Source organism: Arachis ipaensis, chromosome B1 (assembly GCF_059453495.1).
Source record: "Arachis ipaensis isolate K30076 ecotype BB chromosome B1, ASM5945349v1, whole genome shotgun sequence".
Lineage (NCBI taxonomy): Eukaryota > Viridiplantae > Streptophyta > Magnoliopsida > Fabales > Fabaceae > Arachis > Arachis ipaensis.
Window position 1 is genome coordinate 92,534,433 of NC_142436.1, and position 15,014 is coordinate 92,549,446.

Sequence of the window (15,014 nt, forward strand, 5' to 3'; positions counted from 1 at the left end):
TTGATTAGCCTAAGCTCTCACCTAACACATGTAACAACCTATACAATTCTAATACACAACCTAGCTGCCCATGATTCCCACTTTTTCACATACTCATGCATCCTCTTTAATTAACATTCCATATGCATTGATTTTTATTGAACTTTACTTTGGGGCATTTTTTGTCCCCTTTTTATTGCTTTCTTTTTCTATATTTTTATTTCTTTTATTTTATTTCTTTTTATTATTATAATTTTTTTCTATTTTTTTTCCATACATTTTTTTTCAAAAGTATATACAAAAGTATCAATGCATATGGTTTTACATAATTAATGCATAAGCATGTACCCAATTCCCAAAAAATCTTCAACAAAATACAAAATACACTTTTACCTCAACCAATGTCCCAAGCTTCCCATACTCAAATGATACACACCCTCACTAGCCTGAGCTAATCAAAGACCCAAATTAAGGACATTTATTGTTTTTCATTTAGGGGTAGTGATGTGCTATAATTAAGAACAAAAGGGATTCAATAGGCTCAAAATTGGCTAACAATGGTTGATGAAAGATAGGCTATTTGGGTAAGTGAGCTAAATAAAATAATGGCCTCAATCCTATAAATGCATGTATACATGGAATAATGGACATAAAGAATCAAACAAATCAAAGATTACAATCATAGAAAGAGAATAATGCACACAAGAATGAAAATAAGTGGTTATAAGATGTAACCACACAATTAGGCTCAAAACTCACATGCTTGTGTTCTTAGCTCAAAAACCATGTTCCAAAATATATTCTTCAAGCAAGTTCAACAAGAAATTTTTTTTCCAAATTGGTAGGGTACCCTAAAAACAGTTTCTTGGAAAAGAAATCATCACCCTAACCAAGTAGTACTAACATAAAAAGGAAGTGGTAAAAATATATACAAATTCTAACTAACATGCAATCTATCATGCAATGCAACAACTAATCTAACAAAGACAAAAATTAAAAATTGGTGTTGAAAAAGGAAGTTATTACCCATAGAGGTCGGTCGGACGACCTCCCCACACTTAGAATTTTACACCGTCCTCGGTGCATGCAAAGAAGAGCAAGGTGGATGGGTTGCTACAATTGATGAGTTCCTCCAAAAGGTTGTGCGAAAGGACTTGTTTGTTGCCCCATTTAGACGCTTTTCCATCCCTTTCCTTCTTGGTGGCCAACCTAAAAGGAAAGAGAAAGAAAGGAAATTAAGCTTACAACAAAGATATCAAAGCAATAAAACATAGGCGGGGGCTAATGCCAAATAAGAGTAAGGTTCTCACTACATGTTAGCTACGCATGTAAGTGAGAAAGCAATATAGGCAAAGGGCATATAACCTAATACTTGATGCAAGAACAAGTTAGAGCATGAAGAGCATATTGAGCATCAAGCTTAATCAATAATTGACACAAACAAGATTAGTGGTAAGCGTGGGAGCATTTGGTCCCATCCTAACTCAATGATGATAAAGTATAAAAACAAGGGATCATGAGTCAGGAAGGACTAAAGCACTAATCTTGTGTGTAGAGCAAATATTATAATTAATGTCAAACAAGTCACAAAGCACCATGATTAACCAAGAAATCCTCAACAATTGAATATAAGAATCCAACACCATTATTAAAACAAGAACTTAGAAAAGAAAATATGAACAAGCTATAAAAACAAAATTAAAATGCAATGAATGAAAATAGGCAAATGCAATAAAAGAAAATGGAAGAAAAGAAAAAAAAAATTTTTATTATTATTTTTTAAAATTTTTTTAAAAAATTTTTCTTTATTTATTTTTTTATTATTATTATTTTATTTTATTTTTATATATTTTTTTAATTTTTTTTTCAAGAGAGGAAGAAGAAGAAAAAGAAAAAGAAAAAAAAAGTAGAAAGAAAGAAGAAGAAAAGAAGAAAGAAGGAGAAAGGAGAAAAACAGGGTGCAAATCCGTGCATATGCGCCATGCGTGCTTAAGCACGGATGCAGCAGGTACAATCCGCGCGCGCGCGCCATGCGTGCTTGGGCGCGGATACAGCAAGAACAATCCGCGCGCGTGCGCCATGCGTGCTAGGGCGTGGATGCGATAGGGACAATCGGCGCGCACGCGCCATGCGTGCTTACGCACGGATCGCCTGGCACAGAGTAGGCATAAAGTGGGCACAACTCTCGGGTTTTAGTACTAAGAGTTGTGAAACCACAATGGCGCGCGCGCGCACTGCGCGCTTGGGCGCCGATGACCGATTTTTTTTTTTTTTTTTTGAAAAACAGGGCATTCTCCTAATCTATAAGCATTCTAAAACAATCAAAAATCAAATTTAACAACAAATCTTTTTGGTTTTTGAAAAATTTTCAAACATACTAAAAAGAAAACTTATACTATAAGCAAAATGCAATTCAACAACAACTATTCTAATCAAAACATGAATGCACAAACAACCTATCAATAAAAGCAAAATGCATAAGAGTATAGAAAATAACAAAAACTACCTACAATGGCAACTCCAATCACTTATTAACCAAATCTAAAAGAGGGTGGAAAGAGTTTACCATGGTGGAGTGTCTCCCACCTAAGCACTTTTAGTTTAAGTCCTTAAGTTGGACATTTGGGAAGCTCCTTATCATGGTGGCTTATGCTTGTATTCATCCTTGATCTTCCAAGAATGCTTGCTCCTCAATTGGTTGTCAGAATTTCCAACCATTTTCACCAAGCTTGGGTGAGATTCTCCCCAAGATATGAGCTCCCAAAATTGATCCTCATATATTCCCGGATCCCAAATCTTGTTTTTGCACCCATCTTCAAATTGATCATCATGATTCCAATTGGGTGGCAAGGCTTGTGAATTCTCAATTAGACCTCCAAACATTCTCCTAGACCCATGCAATTTGGTTCTACACCAACCATTGCTATTCAACTTTGAACATGCAACTATCATGAACCTAGAATGATGTTTCCAACCACTACACAAGTCTCTCCTACTCTTAATTCCACAAAGAGCTCTAAGTTGACCATCATTTTCAATCAAACCATATTCAAGTGAGAAAGTGAAGCTTAGGGATAGAAATTTTACCCACTTGAATGTTATGTTGGATGATGGTGACTTAGGAAGGGAAACTTCCCCACACTTCGCCAATGCGAGGTCTATGCCCTTGTGCTCTTCCTTTGCATCTTCCACCTCCTTGCAACTTTCCTCAACTTTAACCTCTTCCTCTTGGTGGCTTGCTTCCAATTCAATTTCTTCTTCATTGCTCACCAAGGGCATGGGAGGTGAGGTATCTTCTTCCTTACCCTCTATGTCAAACTCAATTGGAGAGGATTCAATTATACATAAGAATTCTTCAATGATTGAATCTATCTCTTGGTCAACCTCTTCAAAGGATTCAACCACTTCTTCTGGCTCAATTGTCTTAACTTCCTCCTCTTGTTGCACTCCTTGCTTCAACTCCTCTTCTTCACCTTGAAGCTCTAAGCTCACTCCCTCACTAAGCTCCTTGGTTGCTTCTCCACATTCGTCAATGGGAGTGCCTTGGTTGCTTGGGCTTAGTTGGGAGGAGGCCATATTGCTAACGGCTTCCACTAGGATGGCCATCTTGGCTCCTAACTCTTTAAACTTCTTTTCATCCTCCTCTTGTTGCCTTAAGATATGAGATTCAAGATCTCTCAATTCATGCGTGGGGGCTTCATCGGGAGGTGATGGTGGAAGAGAAGGTTCATTGTTTGGGAGAAAGGCATCATGTTTGGAAGTTGGTTCATCTTGGTAAGGGTATGGAGTTGGTGTATATAGAGGTGGTTCTTGAGAGTAGTTGTGTTGGTATTGTGGTGGTTCCATGTATGGTTCATAAGGTGGTTGATATGGTGGATAAGAATTAGGGTCATATGGGGGTGTTTGGTGGTATGGGGCTTGTGAGTAAAGTGGTTCAAAGTCATGTTGAGGGGGTGGTTCATAGGCATATGGTGGTGGTTGTTGACAATCACAATAAGGGTCACCACATCCATTAGATTGATATGCATTAGGATGAGAGTTATACCCATAAGAATCCGGAGGGGGTTGTTGCCAAGAAGGGTGATCAATCCTTTAAGGCTCCTCCCACCTTTGATTGTTCCATCCTTGATGCATATTGTCATTATAGTTCCCATTCCCTACAACATAATTTGAGCCAAACTCATAGCCAAAGGGGTAAGAGTTCATAGTAGCAAACAAAAACAAAAACTAACAAAAATAAGCAACAAAGTTCTAAGACTAACAAAAACTAACAAATAAGCAAAAAACAAACATATTCACAATATTCACAATAGCCAATAATATAACACCATTGCAACTCCCCGGCAACGGCGCCATTTTGACGAACGAATTCTTGACGGTTTAGAATTTCCTCAAATGAGTGAATTCTCGTTGTGAAGTATAGTTTTCAAACCAATCAAGAATCCTTTCATACAAAAATTTTGGTTGTCACAATTAACAAACCCCAAATGAAAATTAACCGGAGTATTTAGACTTCGGGTCGTCTCACAAGGAATTGCAATGAAGTGCTCAATTATTGGCTATGAAGGGGTTAAGGGGGTTGGTTTTATATTTTTGCAAGAAAATAAATGGCAAGAAAAATTAAATGACAAGAAGAGTAAATCAAACAAGTAACTAAAGAAAGCAAGTAATAAAGAGAGAGACATTCATGGAAAAGATTGAGATCATAGGCTTTCTATCCTAGTCATGCAATGATTAATTCATCTTATTTAGTCAACTCCAACAAATAGGGAGAAAGTCAAACAAGACTAATCAATCATACCACAATAATAAAAAGAATTTATCTTATTACGTCATCTCCAACATTGGAAGAAGGTAACATATTATCTTCCATGAGAGAAAGTCTAATAAGACTAGCTAATCTCAATCCAAAAGTCCTAATCAACTTACTAATTAAATTAGCAAAAGATTAGCGTCAATGGAAACAATATTCCAAAAGTCCTAATCAACTCACTAATTAAATTAGCAAAAGATTAGCGTCAATCGAAATAATATTAGCTAACAACTCTAGATCACCAACATAAGTTGGGTTTTCATAACTCAAGATTGCCTAATTACTCTTTCCAAGCCAAGAATGCTCAAAATCTACTCTAAAGACTAACCAAGCATTTTATCAAACACTTGGAAGGCATAAAAGGAAAGCATAATAAATGACAAGAAATAGTAAAATCTATCCACTACCAATTGCAAGAAAAGTAAATCAACAATTCAAATCATCAATTAAAAGAACATCAAACATAAAATTGCATTAAAGAAAATTAAGATCCATCAATTGTTCATAAACATAAAAATCGCAAAATAAAGGAAATGACAAGTAAAACTAGAAGAGTAGAGATGTAATAACAAGAAATTAGAAGGAAGAACTAAATTAAAACAAGAATTAAATGTTGGATTTAAGAAATTAAACCTAACCTACCCTAAATTCTAGAGAGAAGAGAGAGCTTCTCTCTCTAGAATTCTACCCTAAAACATGATGAAAAACTAAACTATGACTACTTGGTTCATTCCCCCCTCAATCCTTGGGTTCAATAGCATCAGAAATGGGTTGGATTGGGCCCAAAATGAGCTGCAAAATCGCTGGGGGCGATTTCATAAATGTGGGCCACGGACAGCATCGGCGCGCACGCACAAAGTGCGCGTGTGCGCCCCTGAATGCGAAGCCACATATGGCAAAATTTATATCATTTCGAAGCCCCGGATGTTAGCTTTCCAACGCAACTGGAACCACCTCATTTGGACCTCTGTAGCTCAAGTTATGGTCGTTTGAGTGCGAAGAGGTCGGGCTTGACAGCTTTACGGTTCCTTCATTTCTTCATGAGTTCTCCCAATTGCATGCTTTTCTCCTCACTTCTCCCATCCAATACTTGCCTTATGAACCTGAAATTACTCAACAAATACATCAAGGCATGAAATGGAATTAAAATGAATTAAAATTACCAATTTTAGGGCCTAAAAAGCATGTTTTCACATTTAAGCACAAATCAACGGAGAATTGCAAAACCATGCTATTTTATTGAATAAATGTGGAAAAAGGTGATAAAATCCCCCGAAATAAGCACAAGATAAACCACAAAATTGGGGTTTATCATGTGTTTACTTCTCTATGATTGTAATCTATATTTTGTTTTATCTTATATGCCCAATATTTATTATATTTATATGCTTGCACATGATTGAGGCCATTATTTGTTTAAACTCACTCATCCAAATTAAGCCTACCCTTTTCAATTACCTTTGTTAACAACTTTGAGCCTTTAAATCCCATTTCACTACAAGAAAACAAGCTTTTTGCTACGCTTTTAAAGCGTAGCGAAAAGTCCAAAAAAGCGTAGCGATAGCTTTTCGCCACGCTTTTTGAACTATCGGCACGCTTTTGAAAGGGTCACAACTGCAAGGGTGCCGGTTGCTCTATCGCTACGCTTTTGGTGATCTATCGCCACGCTTTTTTTTTGGCCACGCTTTTAAAGATCGCCATGCTTTTTTTTTGGCCACGCTTTTAAAGATCGCCACGCTTTAAAAGCGTAGCCATATGTGCCAGATATGGCTACGCTTTTAAAGTGTGCCAATAGCAAGATATGGCTACGCTTTTTAAACGTGCCAATAGAGAGACATATGGCTACGCTTTTAAAGCGTGCCAATAGAGAGACATATGGCTACGCTTTTAAAACGTGCCAATAGAGATATATGGCCACGCTTTTAAAGCGTGCCAATAGCCTTGTCAAATTTGAAAAAAAAATCCTGTTTAGCATAGAAAACTTGGAGCTCAATTAACAATGATCAATGTAACTAACGAATTTCCCCAATAAAATTAGCACTTAAACTTGAATATAATTTAGAAAAAGGAGAAGGAAATATCTGTACACATTAAGGCAATGATATCAATAACTAATAATGCAACTATACAATGGAAGTACAACAGCACCATGATTTTGCCAGAAATCAACATAAGGACCATTGGGGCATTGACTAAGAAATTAAAAGCACGTTTATAAAGTACATATTAACATAAAATTTCAATGGCCGAGGCATAAACATCAGTACAAGCTCATTAGTAATCAATAATGAAGAACATTTACAGATAAGAATAGTGCAAGAAATCATGCTTCTTTAGTTCTACTTTGCCATCATGCTGCTACAGCTGGCCCAGTCTTTCCTGCAGAACAAAAGAAACCAATTTGAATGTTGATAAATAATTTTGGTTTAATTGCATTCTGCTCTCATCATTATAGATTGTGTGTAATCAATTATAATACCAAAATATAAAGTGCTGCCTGGCAAAAGCACTTACTTGCTTATATCGTCAAGATGATCATCGAAATCTACAATACCCTTCTATTTCTCGGTTGAAGTATAGTCCAGCAAGATCAGATTTTCTGATGGCTCTCAGAGAGAATCGACTATTCCCTTCCGACTGAACCAACTTCCAGTTCTTAGATGCATCCCTAACATAAAGCTAAATCATAAGAAAAAAGTAATCTTGGTTAATGTAACCACCAACAAGATAAGATCTGCAATTGAAGAGAGAATATTAAAAGTAAAAGGGACATTGGATAGGGGAGCTATAGAGCTACACAATATATATGCAAAGTTACAACAACTCTAGCAGCAAAATATGAAAATAAATGACTATTTCAAATAATGGGTACGAAAAAATTTCCAAACCTGTATATTGAAATAATGCCAGACTGGATCAGACTCTGGTTCACTAAAAGTAGTCAGTCCGGTAGCTATGACCTGATGAACATGAGAATTGAAAACTGGTAATGACTTATGATAATTGTATCTCTTTTGATATTTACACGAACAATTAGTATCTAATTAATATTTGGCTTATTCTTTTTGCAGGTCTTAACTAGAATTCGACCAAGGGAACTCTTCCGACTAGTTAGAAGCAGTTTCATTCCCTGTCAATTACAAGAGGCAAATTCCATGCTAAGATCAACAAAGTATTAATTAGAGGAAACTGGATTTTAGTTTCAACATCTAGCAACCACGTTATACACTCTTAAGTTAGATATATCATCTTTTATAATCTATGCTCTAGCATCATATTCAACAAAAATTCATCCCAAACTACTCAGACTGATTTAAACTAAAAAATAAATTACAGCCCAATGAATTATGGGATGCAATTTCATATAAAGTATAAAGCCCTTACTATTGTCCCTGTAATAATATCATAATCCAAGAAATTGCAAAATCATATCTAATAACCGGCAAAGTGTAGTTCTCCAACTTTTCCCTCATTGCCAGCATGGCATTTCCAATTAGCAAAGTTGATTTCTTAATATTCATGTGTCTTATAGGATTAGAGCCAGCTCAATTGTCATCTAATTTTTATGCCACAAAATGTCCGAATACACTTTCAACAATTAAGTCAACAATGAACTCTGCTGTGAGCAAAGAAGCTCGCATGGGAGCTTCCCTTCTTCGCCTTCATTTCCATGATTGCTTTGTTCAAGCAAGTCTACTTTCAGCTTCTATTAGTTCTAATTTTTTTTTAAATGTTACTTTGTGATTCATTCTATACAATCATATATCATCAAGTGGACGTAAATTCAATTAAGTGGGATCCACATTATATAAAGACAATAAAAAGGACTTAAACTAGAAATAATTATATATAGTATCATGGAATTCACTCACCTCCCATTGGTTGGTCTCAGCAATATAACTCTCTCCACTGTTGGGATACAGAATTATAGGCTTACTTGTACCCTGCCATTAAATTTCTTATGACATTTAATACTTATACACAAGTAAAACACATAAAAGAGGAGTTCAATTAATTAATTGAAGTGTCACCTTTTTAATAGATGAAATCAAACCATCAATAAATTTAGGAGCTGTACAGTTGACTCCAACTACAATGACTTGTGAGCATGAGTCAGCAATAGAAGCACAGTCCTGAATGGGATCACCATTAACCACATGGGTCTCGTCTTTGCAGCTAAAAGAGAACCATGCAGGGATGCGTATGTCTTCTTCCACAAGAAGCTCAGCATAAACCTGTGCCTCCAATTTATTAGGGATAGTCTCAAAGGCAATCAAGTTAGCACCTGCGTCAACAAGACTCTTCACTCTTTCCCTGTGGAAATCTTTTAGTGTCTCCAGTTACTTCGTCTCCATAGTCCCCTTTGTCACACACAACATATAAAAGAATTCAAAACTACGCTAATCTAGCTTAACTTAATTATGATAGTACTCACACAGGAACTCAAACTAGTTGGGCTTTCAGGTTAACCCAACCAATCGCTAAATTGAATTAAACAAGAAAAAAAGAACTTGAAAGAATGAATTTGACCCAAACCTTTCAGATCCACTGCACAATTCAAATATTCTTTGATTAAGGCCTTAGAACAAAACAACAAAACAAGTTACATTGCGTGTTAAATTCTGTGTTGAAACTTGAATTCAGATTACTTGTTTAATATTGGCAAACTCATTTTTAAAATAAACACACATAAATTACCATTTACCAACATGTCATGTCATGTGATCTAATCCAACAACTGTGTGAAGCAAAGAAAGTGACAGTGAAATCATTAGAACCTATAGCTACTAACCTTGTAAACATTAATTAATGTGAGATATATATATATTTAATTTTCATAGCCATATAACCAATTTCCTTTACTCATAAATTGAAGACCAAATTGCACATAGAGTACAGCAAAATCAGAATTCTGAAAGGAAATTAACCTGTTGCATTTTCAAATTGGCATCACTTACCCTCAAAGAAGAAGGAAATTCATTCCAAAAGATCTACCTAGATTGCAAGCATGCTACATTTAACTTTCTAAAACCATTTTAAAAAAATCTCTCACAGTCAATAAGCTTTTGATGATAATCGATTTGTCAGACAAAAATATGCTTATCCTAATCCGCACACATACATAATCTCCAAACTGCTATCAGATTTATATCTTCATATTCATGTTAACTGTAGAAATACAAAGGCTTACCCTCTCGAAATTATATTTGGGGTCCCCAAAAACCTAGCAAGCATCGAATAACTGCTAAAATACATCGAATAACTGCAAAAATTATCACGCATTTTCAACATACCCAATTTCCAGTGCGGTGCATTCTTCATAAATTAAAGTTAAAACTAGCAAGCACGAATCAGAAATTGCTAGTCTCAACCAATAGAATTCTCTTCGTTTCACATTTTCTCACCTATATTACACACTAAATTATCAACCAATTCAGGAAAAAAATCACGAACACAAACTACAAAATAGATAAATAAATGAAGGGATAAATAACAAAAATCAGTTACCTTCTCTTTTCTTCTTCGTCTTTTTTGAGCTTCTGATGGTTCGCAACAACACTGGGACTGCGCGATTTAGGAGGAGGAGGAGAGGACGACGAAGTGCTTCTGCTTCTGTGCCTTGTGCGGCGCCTCGGCGGTGACCGCGTTCTGCTTCTGCGGCGCCTGTGGCTAAGGGAATTTCACAGAAAAATTGCTCTTTTTCCCAAACCCAATTCTGAACTCGAAGTTCTGAAACGTTCCGAACCTGAACCTGTTCCCAACAGATTCCGAATTAAGAACCCGCAAATCGTTCAAATCCCAGTTCTGCTTCAATGAGATTGCCTTCAATACATCCTGATTTCAACAAATCAGGTAATTAAAAGTAAAAGATAATTAAAAGTAAAAAATAAATGAACAGAAAGGTGGGAGGGAGTGAGAGGGGGTAAGGTGAAATAGGAAAAGAAATAAAAGAAGAGGACTTACAAAGAAGCAAGAAGCAGGAAGGGAGTGGCGCGGGAGGGGTTAGGGGGTTAGGGTTTTGCAGTGAAGTAATGGAACAGCGGCAAAGGGGAGCATCCACGGTGAGTGAGGGCGAGGCACAATGAAGGAGGAGGAGTTAGGGCAGTGAGTGTCTCGTCGCGTTGGGGCTTTTGATGGAGGATTTAGGGCAGAGCACGAACAAGAACGGGTTAGGGCAGAGCACAATGAACCTTTTTCTCTAAGTGAACTGAGTCTTTAAACGAAGAAGGGGTTTTTTAATTTATCCCTATCTTTTTTTTTTTTTTCCTAGGGAACCTTTTGGCTACGCTTTTAAAGCGTGCCAAAAGGCTTCTAAGAAATGGCTACGCTTTTCGAACGCCGCAATAACAAAACTCTGTTGCTACGCCTTAAAAGCGTGCCGGTTTCTCTCTACGGCTACGCTTTTTAAGCATGGCAAATAAAAGCGTGGCCAAATCTTGCATCAATTGCCACTCTCATAAAAGCGTGGCCATTGACACTTTTCGCCACGCTTTTAAAGCGTAGCAAAAAAAAACGTGGCCAAATCTTTATTTTATCGCCACCCTCATAAAAGCGTGGCCATAGACCACTTTTGGCTACGCTTTTAAAGCGTAGCAAAAAAAAAGCGTAGCCATAGACCTTTTTTCTTGTAGTGTTTGTTCTATATTTCGCCACATTACTAGCCTTAAGCGAAAAAATAATTATATATCCCAAATTGAATCTTTAGTTAGCTTAAGATAGAATTGTGTGTGCTAGTTAAGTATGGGAAATTGTGAGAACAAAAGTTATTAAGGGAATGTGTCATGATAATTTAATGGAAATTTGGATACCTACTCATGTGAAACTATAAGAATTAAAAATCTATGTGCATTGATAAGCTATGTTTATTTTTGCTTCTATTTAAAAAAAATTAAAAATTTAACAAATAAATGAATAAGGGGACAAAATTACCCCAATGCTGAATTGAGAATTCAAAGATCAATGCACATATGATAAAAATTAAAATAAAAAGTTGATACATGAGTATGGAATGTAAAAGGGGAATTCTGGGTAGCTAGGTATGAATTCTAAGGTTATGCAAGTTATATAGGTTGGGTTGAAGCTTGGGTTAATTAAAGATTCAATTTATAAGCTCACTTGGCCATACATGTATCCCTACCTACCTTGGCCCCATTACAACCTTGAAAAGACCTCATGATGTTTGCATTGGTATATTAACTGTTGTTGATTGGTTAGGAGAAGAACAAAAGTTAGAAAGCATGATTAGAGAAGGATAGAGTGATTACCCTATACACTAGAGAGATTAGAGCATACATACATCATTAGTGAGGGTTCAATGCTTGAATTTCCATGTTCCCTACTTTCATAAGCTATCTTCTTGCACTTTTATCTATCTTACTGTATAATGATAGAATTAGTGGAATTTGATTTGTAATTGTTTTGAAGAGCTTATTTACTTTTGATCAAGTGGACAGGAATCAAATAGTTGCATTCATATATATAGGATTGCATTACATTGCATGAGTTTCTGCATGTTCATACTTATTTACTTTATCTCCTTCAATTAAGCATGAGGACATGCTAATGTTTAAGTGTGGGGAGGTTGATAAACCACTATTTTATGGTTTATATTGTGTTTAATTGTGTGGTTTTATCATGATCCTTACCCACTTATTCATTAATTTAGCATGCATTTATATTTCCTTCCTGAAATTATTACATGATTGAAAACTGCTTCCTAGAGACTTTTAATTATGCATTTTAATTCTCCTTTATTCCATTCGATGCCGTGATCTATGTGTTAAGCGTTTCAGGCTTTATGGGGGCATGAATGAGTTGGAGATTGGAAAGGAAGCTAGCAAAGATGGAAGGAACACAAGAAATTGGGGAGATAACCAGCGAGAAGTGACGCGGCCGCATGGCTCATGCGACCACGCGAAAGAGGAGAAATCGCAGTGACGCGGTCGCATGGCTCACGCGACCGCGCGGATTGGAAAAGCACAAGCAACGCGGAGGCGTGGACGACGCGAACGCATGGCAAGGAAAAGCGCGAATGACGCGTCCGCATGGATGACGCGATCGCGTGACATGCGTGATGAGCGGATAATTTATACGCTTTTTGGCATTGTTTTTAGTATGTTTTTAGTAGGATCTAGTTACTTTTAGGGATGTTTTCATTAGTTTTTATGTTAAATTCACATTTCTGGACTTTACTATGAGTTTGTGTGTTTTTCTGTGATTTCAGGTATTTTCTGGCTGAAATTGAGGGACTTGAGCAAAAATCAGATTCAGAGGTTGAAGAAGGACTGCTGATGCTGTTGGATTCTGACCTCCCTGCACTCAAAGTGGATTTTCTGGATCTATAAAACTCGAAATGGCGCGCTTCCAATTGCGTTGGAAAGTAGACACCCAGGGCTTTCCAGAAATATTTAATAGTTCATACTTTGGCCAAGAATAGATGACGTAAACTGGCGTTCAACGCCAGCTTTCTACCCAAATCTGGCGTCCAGCGCCAGAAAAGGAGCCAAAACCAGAGTTGAACGCCCAAACTGGCACAAAAGTTGGCGTTCAACTCCACAAATGGCCTCTGCACGTGCAACACTCAAGCTCAGCCCAAACACACACCAAGTGGGCCCAGGAAGTGGATTTATGCATCAATTACTTACTCATGTAAACCCTAGTAGCTAGTTTATTATAAATAGGACCTTTTACTATTGTATTAGGCATCTTTGGTCTCAGTTTTAATCCATTGTTCATCTTAGGAGACTATTGATCACGTTTTAGGGGGCTGGCCATCTCGGCCATGCCTGAACCTTCACTTATGTATTTTCATACGGTAGAGTTTCTACACTCCATAGATTAAGGTGTGGAGCTCTGCTGTTCCTCAAAGATTAATGCAAAGTACTACTGTTTTCTATTCAATTCATCTTATTTCGCTTCTAAGATATCCATTCGCACCCAAGAACGTGATGAAGGTGATGATTATGTGTGACGCTCATCATCCTTCTCCCCTATGAACGCGTGCCTGACAAACACTTCCGTTCTACATGAAATAAGCTAGAATGAATATCTCTTAGATCTCTTAACCGGAATCTTCGTGGCGTAAGCTAGAATGATGGCGGCATTCAAGAGAATCCGAAAAGTCTAAACCTTGTCTGTGGTATTCCGAGTAGGATTCAATGATTGAATGACTGTGACGAGCTCCTAACTCGCGATTGCAGGGCGTTAGTGACAGACGCAAAAGGATAGTAAATCCTATTCCAGCATGATCGAGAACCGACAGATGAATAGTCGTGCCGTGACAGGGTCCGTGAGCATATTATTCACTGAGAGGATAAGATGAAGCCATTGGCAAGGGTGATGCCTGCAGACGATTAGCCGTGCCGTGACAGGGCATTGGATCATTTTCCCGAGAGATGACCGAAAGTAGCCATTGATAGTGGTGATGTATCACATAAAGCCAGCCATGGAAATGAGTAAGACTGATTGGATGAAGATAGCAGGAAAGCAGAGGTTCAGAGGAACGAAAAGCATCTCCATTCGCTTATCTGAAATTCCTACCAATGATTTACATAAGTACCTCTATCCCTATTCTATTATTTATTATTCGAAAACATCATTATCAATTTATATCTGCCTAACTGAGATTTGCAAAGTGACCATAGCTTGCTTCATACCAACAATCTCCGTGGGATTCGACCCTTACTCACGTAAGGTATTACTTGGACGACCCAGTGCACTTGCTGGTTAGTTGTATCAAAGTTGTGAACCATGGTATTGGCACCATGTTCTTGGCACCATTGCCAGGGAAGGAAAGAGCCATGAACTTTACATAATTAAAGTGTAATTACGATTACGCGTACCAAGTTGCTCACGTTGCCAGGGATTGTTCGAGCCTGGACATCACAATTTCGTGCACCAAGTTTTTGGCGCCGTTGCCGGGGATTGTTCGAGTTTGGACAACTGACGGCTCATCTTGTTGCTCAGATTAGGTAATTTTCTTTTCGTTTTGTTTTCAAAAATCTTTCAAAAATATTTTCAAAAATCCCTCATATGTTTTCGAAAAAAATAAAAACTGTTTTCAAAAATTTTATTCAAGATTTTTAAGAATGAATTTTAGTGTTTCATGAAGCATGTGAAGCCTGGCTGGCTGTAAAGCCATGTCTAAATTCTTTTGGACTGAGGCTTCCAAACCATCAGAGGTAAGTTACATACTTGATAAATGATGAGCAGCAATTTGTTA

General features: G+C 37.1%; 1 protein-coding gene across 1 annotated transcript in view; it reads right to left on the reverse strand.

Annotated features, from left to right (window-relative positions):
• Positions 1-7,047: 7,047 nt before the first annotated feature.
• The window catches only part of LOC148577476 (uncharacterized), a 38,824-nt gene continuing 30,857 nt past the window's right edge, over positions 7,048-15,014 (reverse strand). The window contains exons 2-9 of the mRNA XM_088502885.1: positions 10,539-10,627; positions 10,301-10,456; positions 10,087-10,108; positions 8,824-9,126; positions 8,665-8,736; positions 7,681-7,752; positions 7,307-7,471; positions 7,048-7,171 (exon numbers count right to left, since the gene is read on the reverse strand). Of these exons, the coding sequence (XP_088359011.1) occupies positions 7,328-7,471; positions 7,681-7,752; positions 8,665-8,736; positions 8,824-9,126; positions 10,087-10,108; positions 10,301-10,456; positions 10,539-10,627 (858 nt within the window). The 3' untranslated portion in view covers positions 7,048-7,171; positions 7,307-7,327. The remainder of the gene's footprint in view (positions 7,172-7,306; positions 7,472-7,680; positions 7,753-8,664; positions 8,737-8,823; positions 9,127-10,086; positions 10,109-10,300; positions 10,457-10,538; positions 10,628-15,014) is intronic.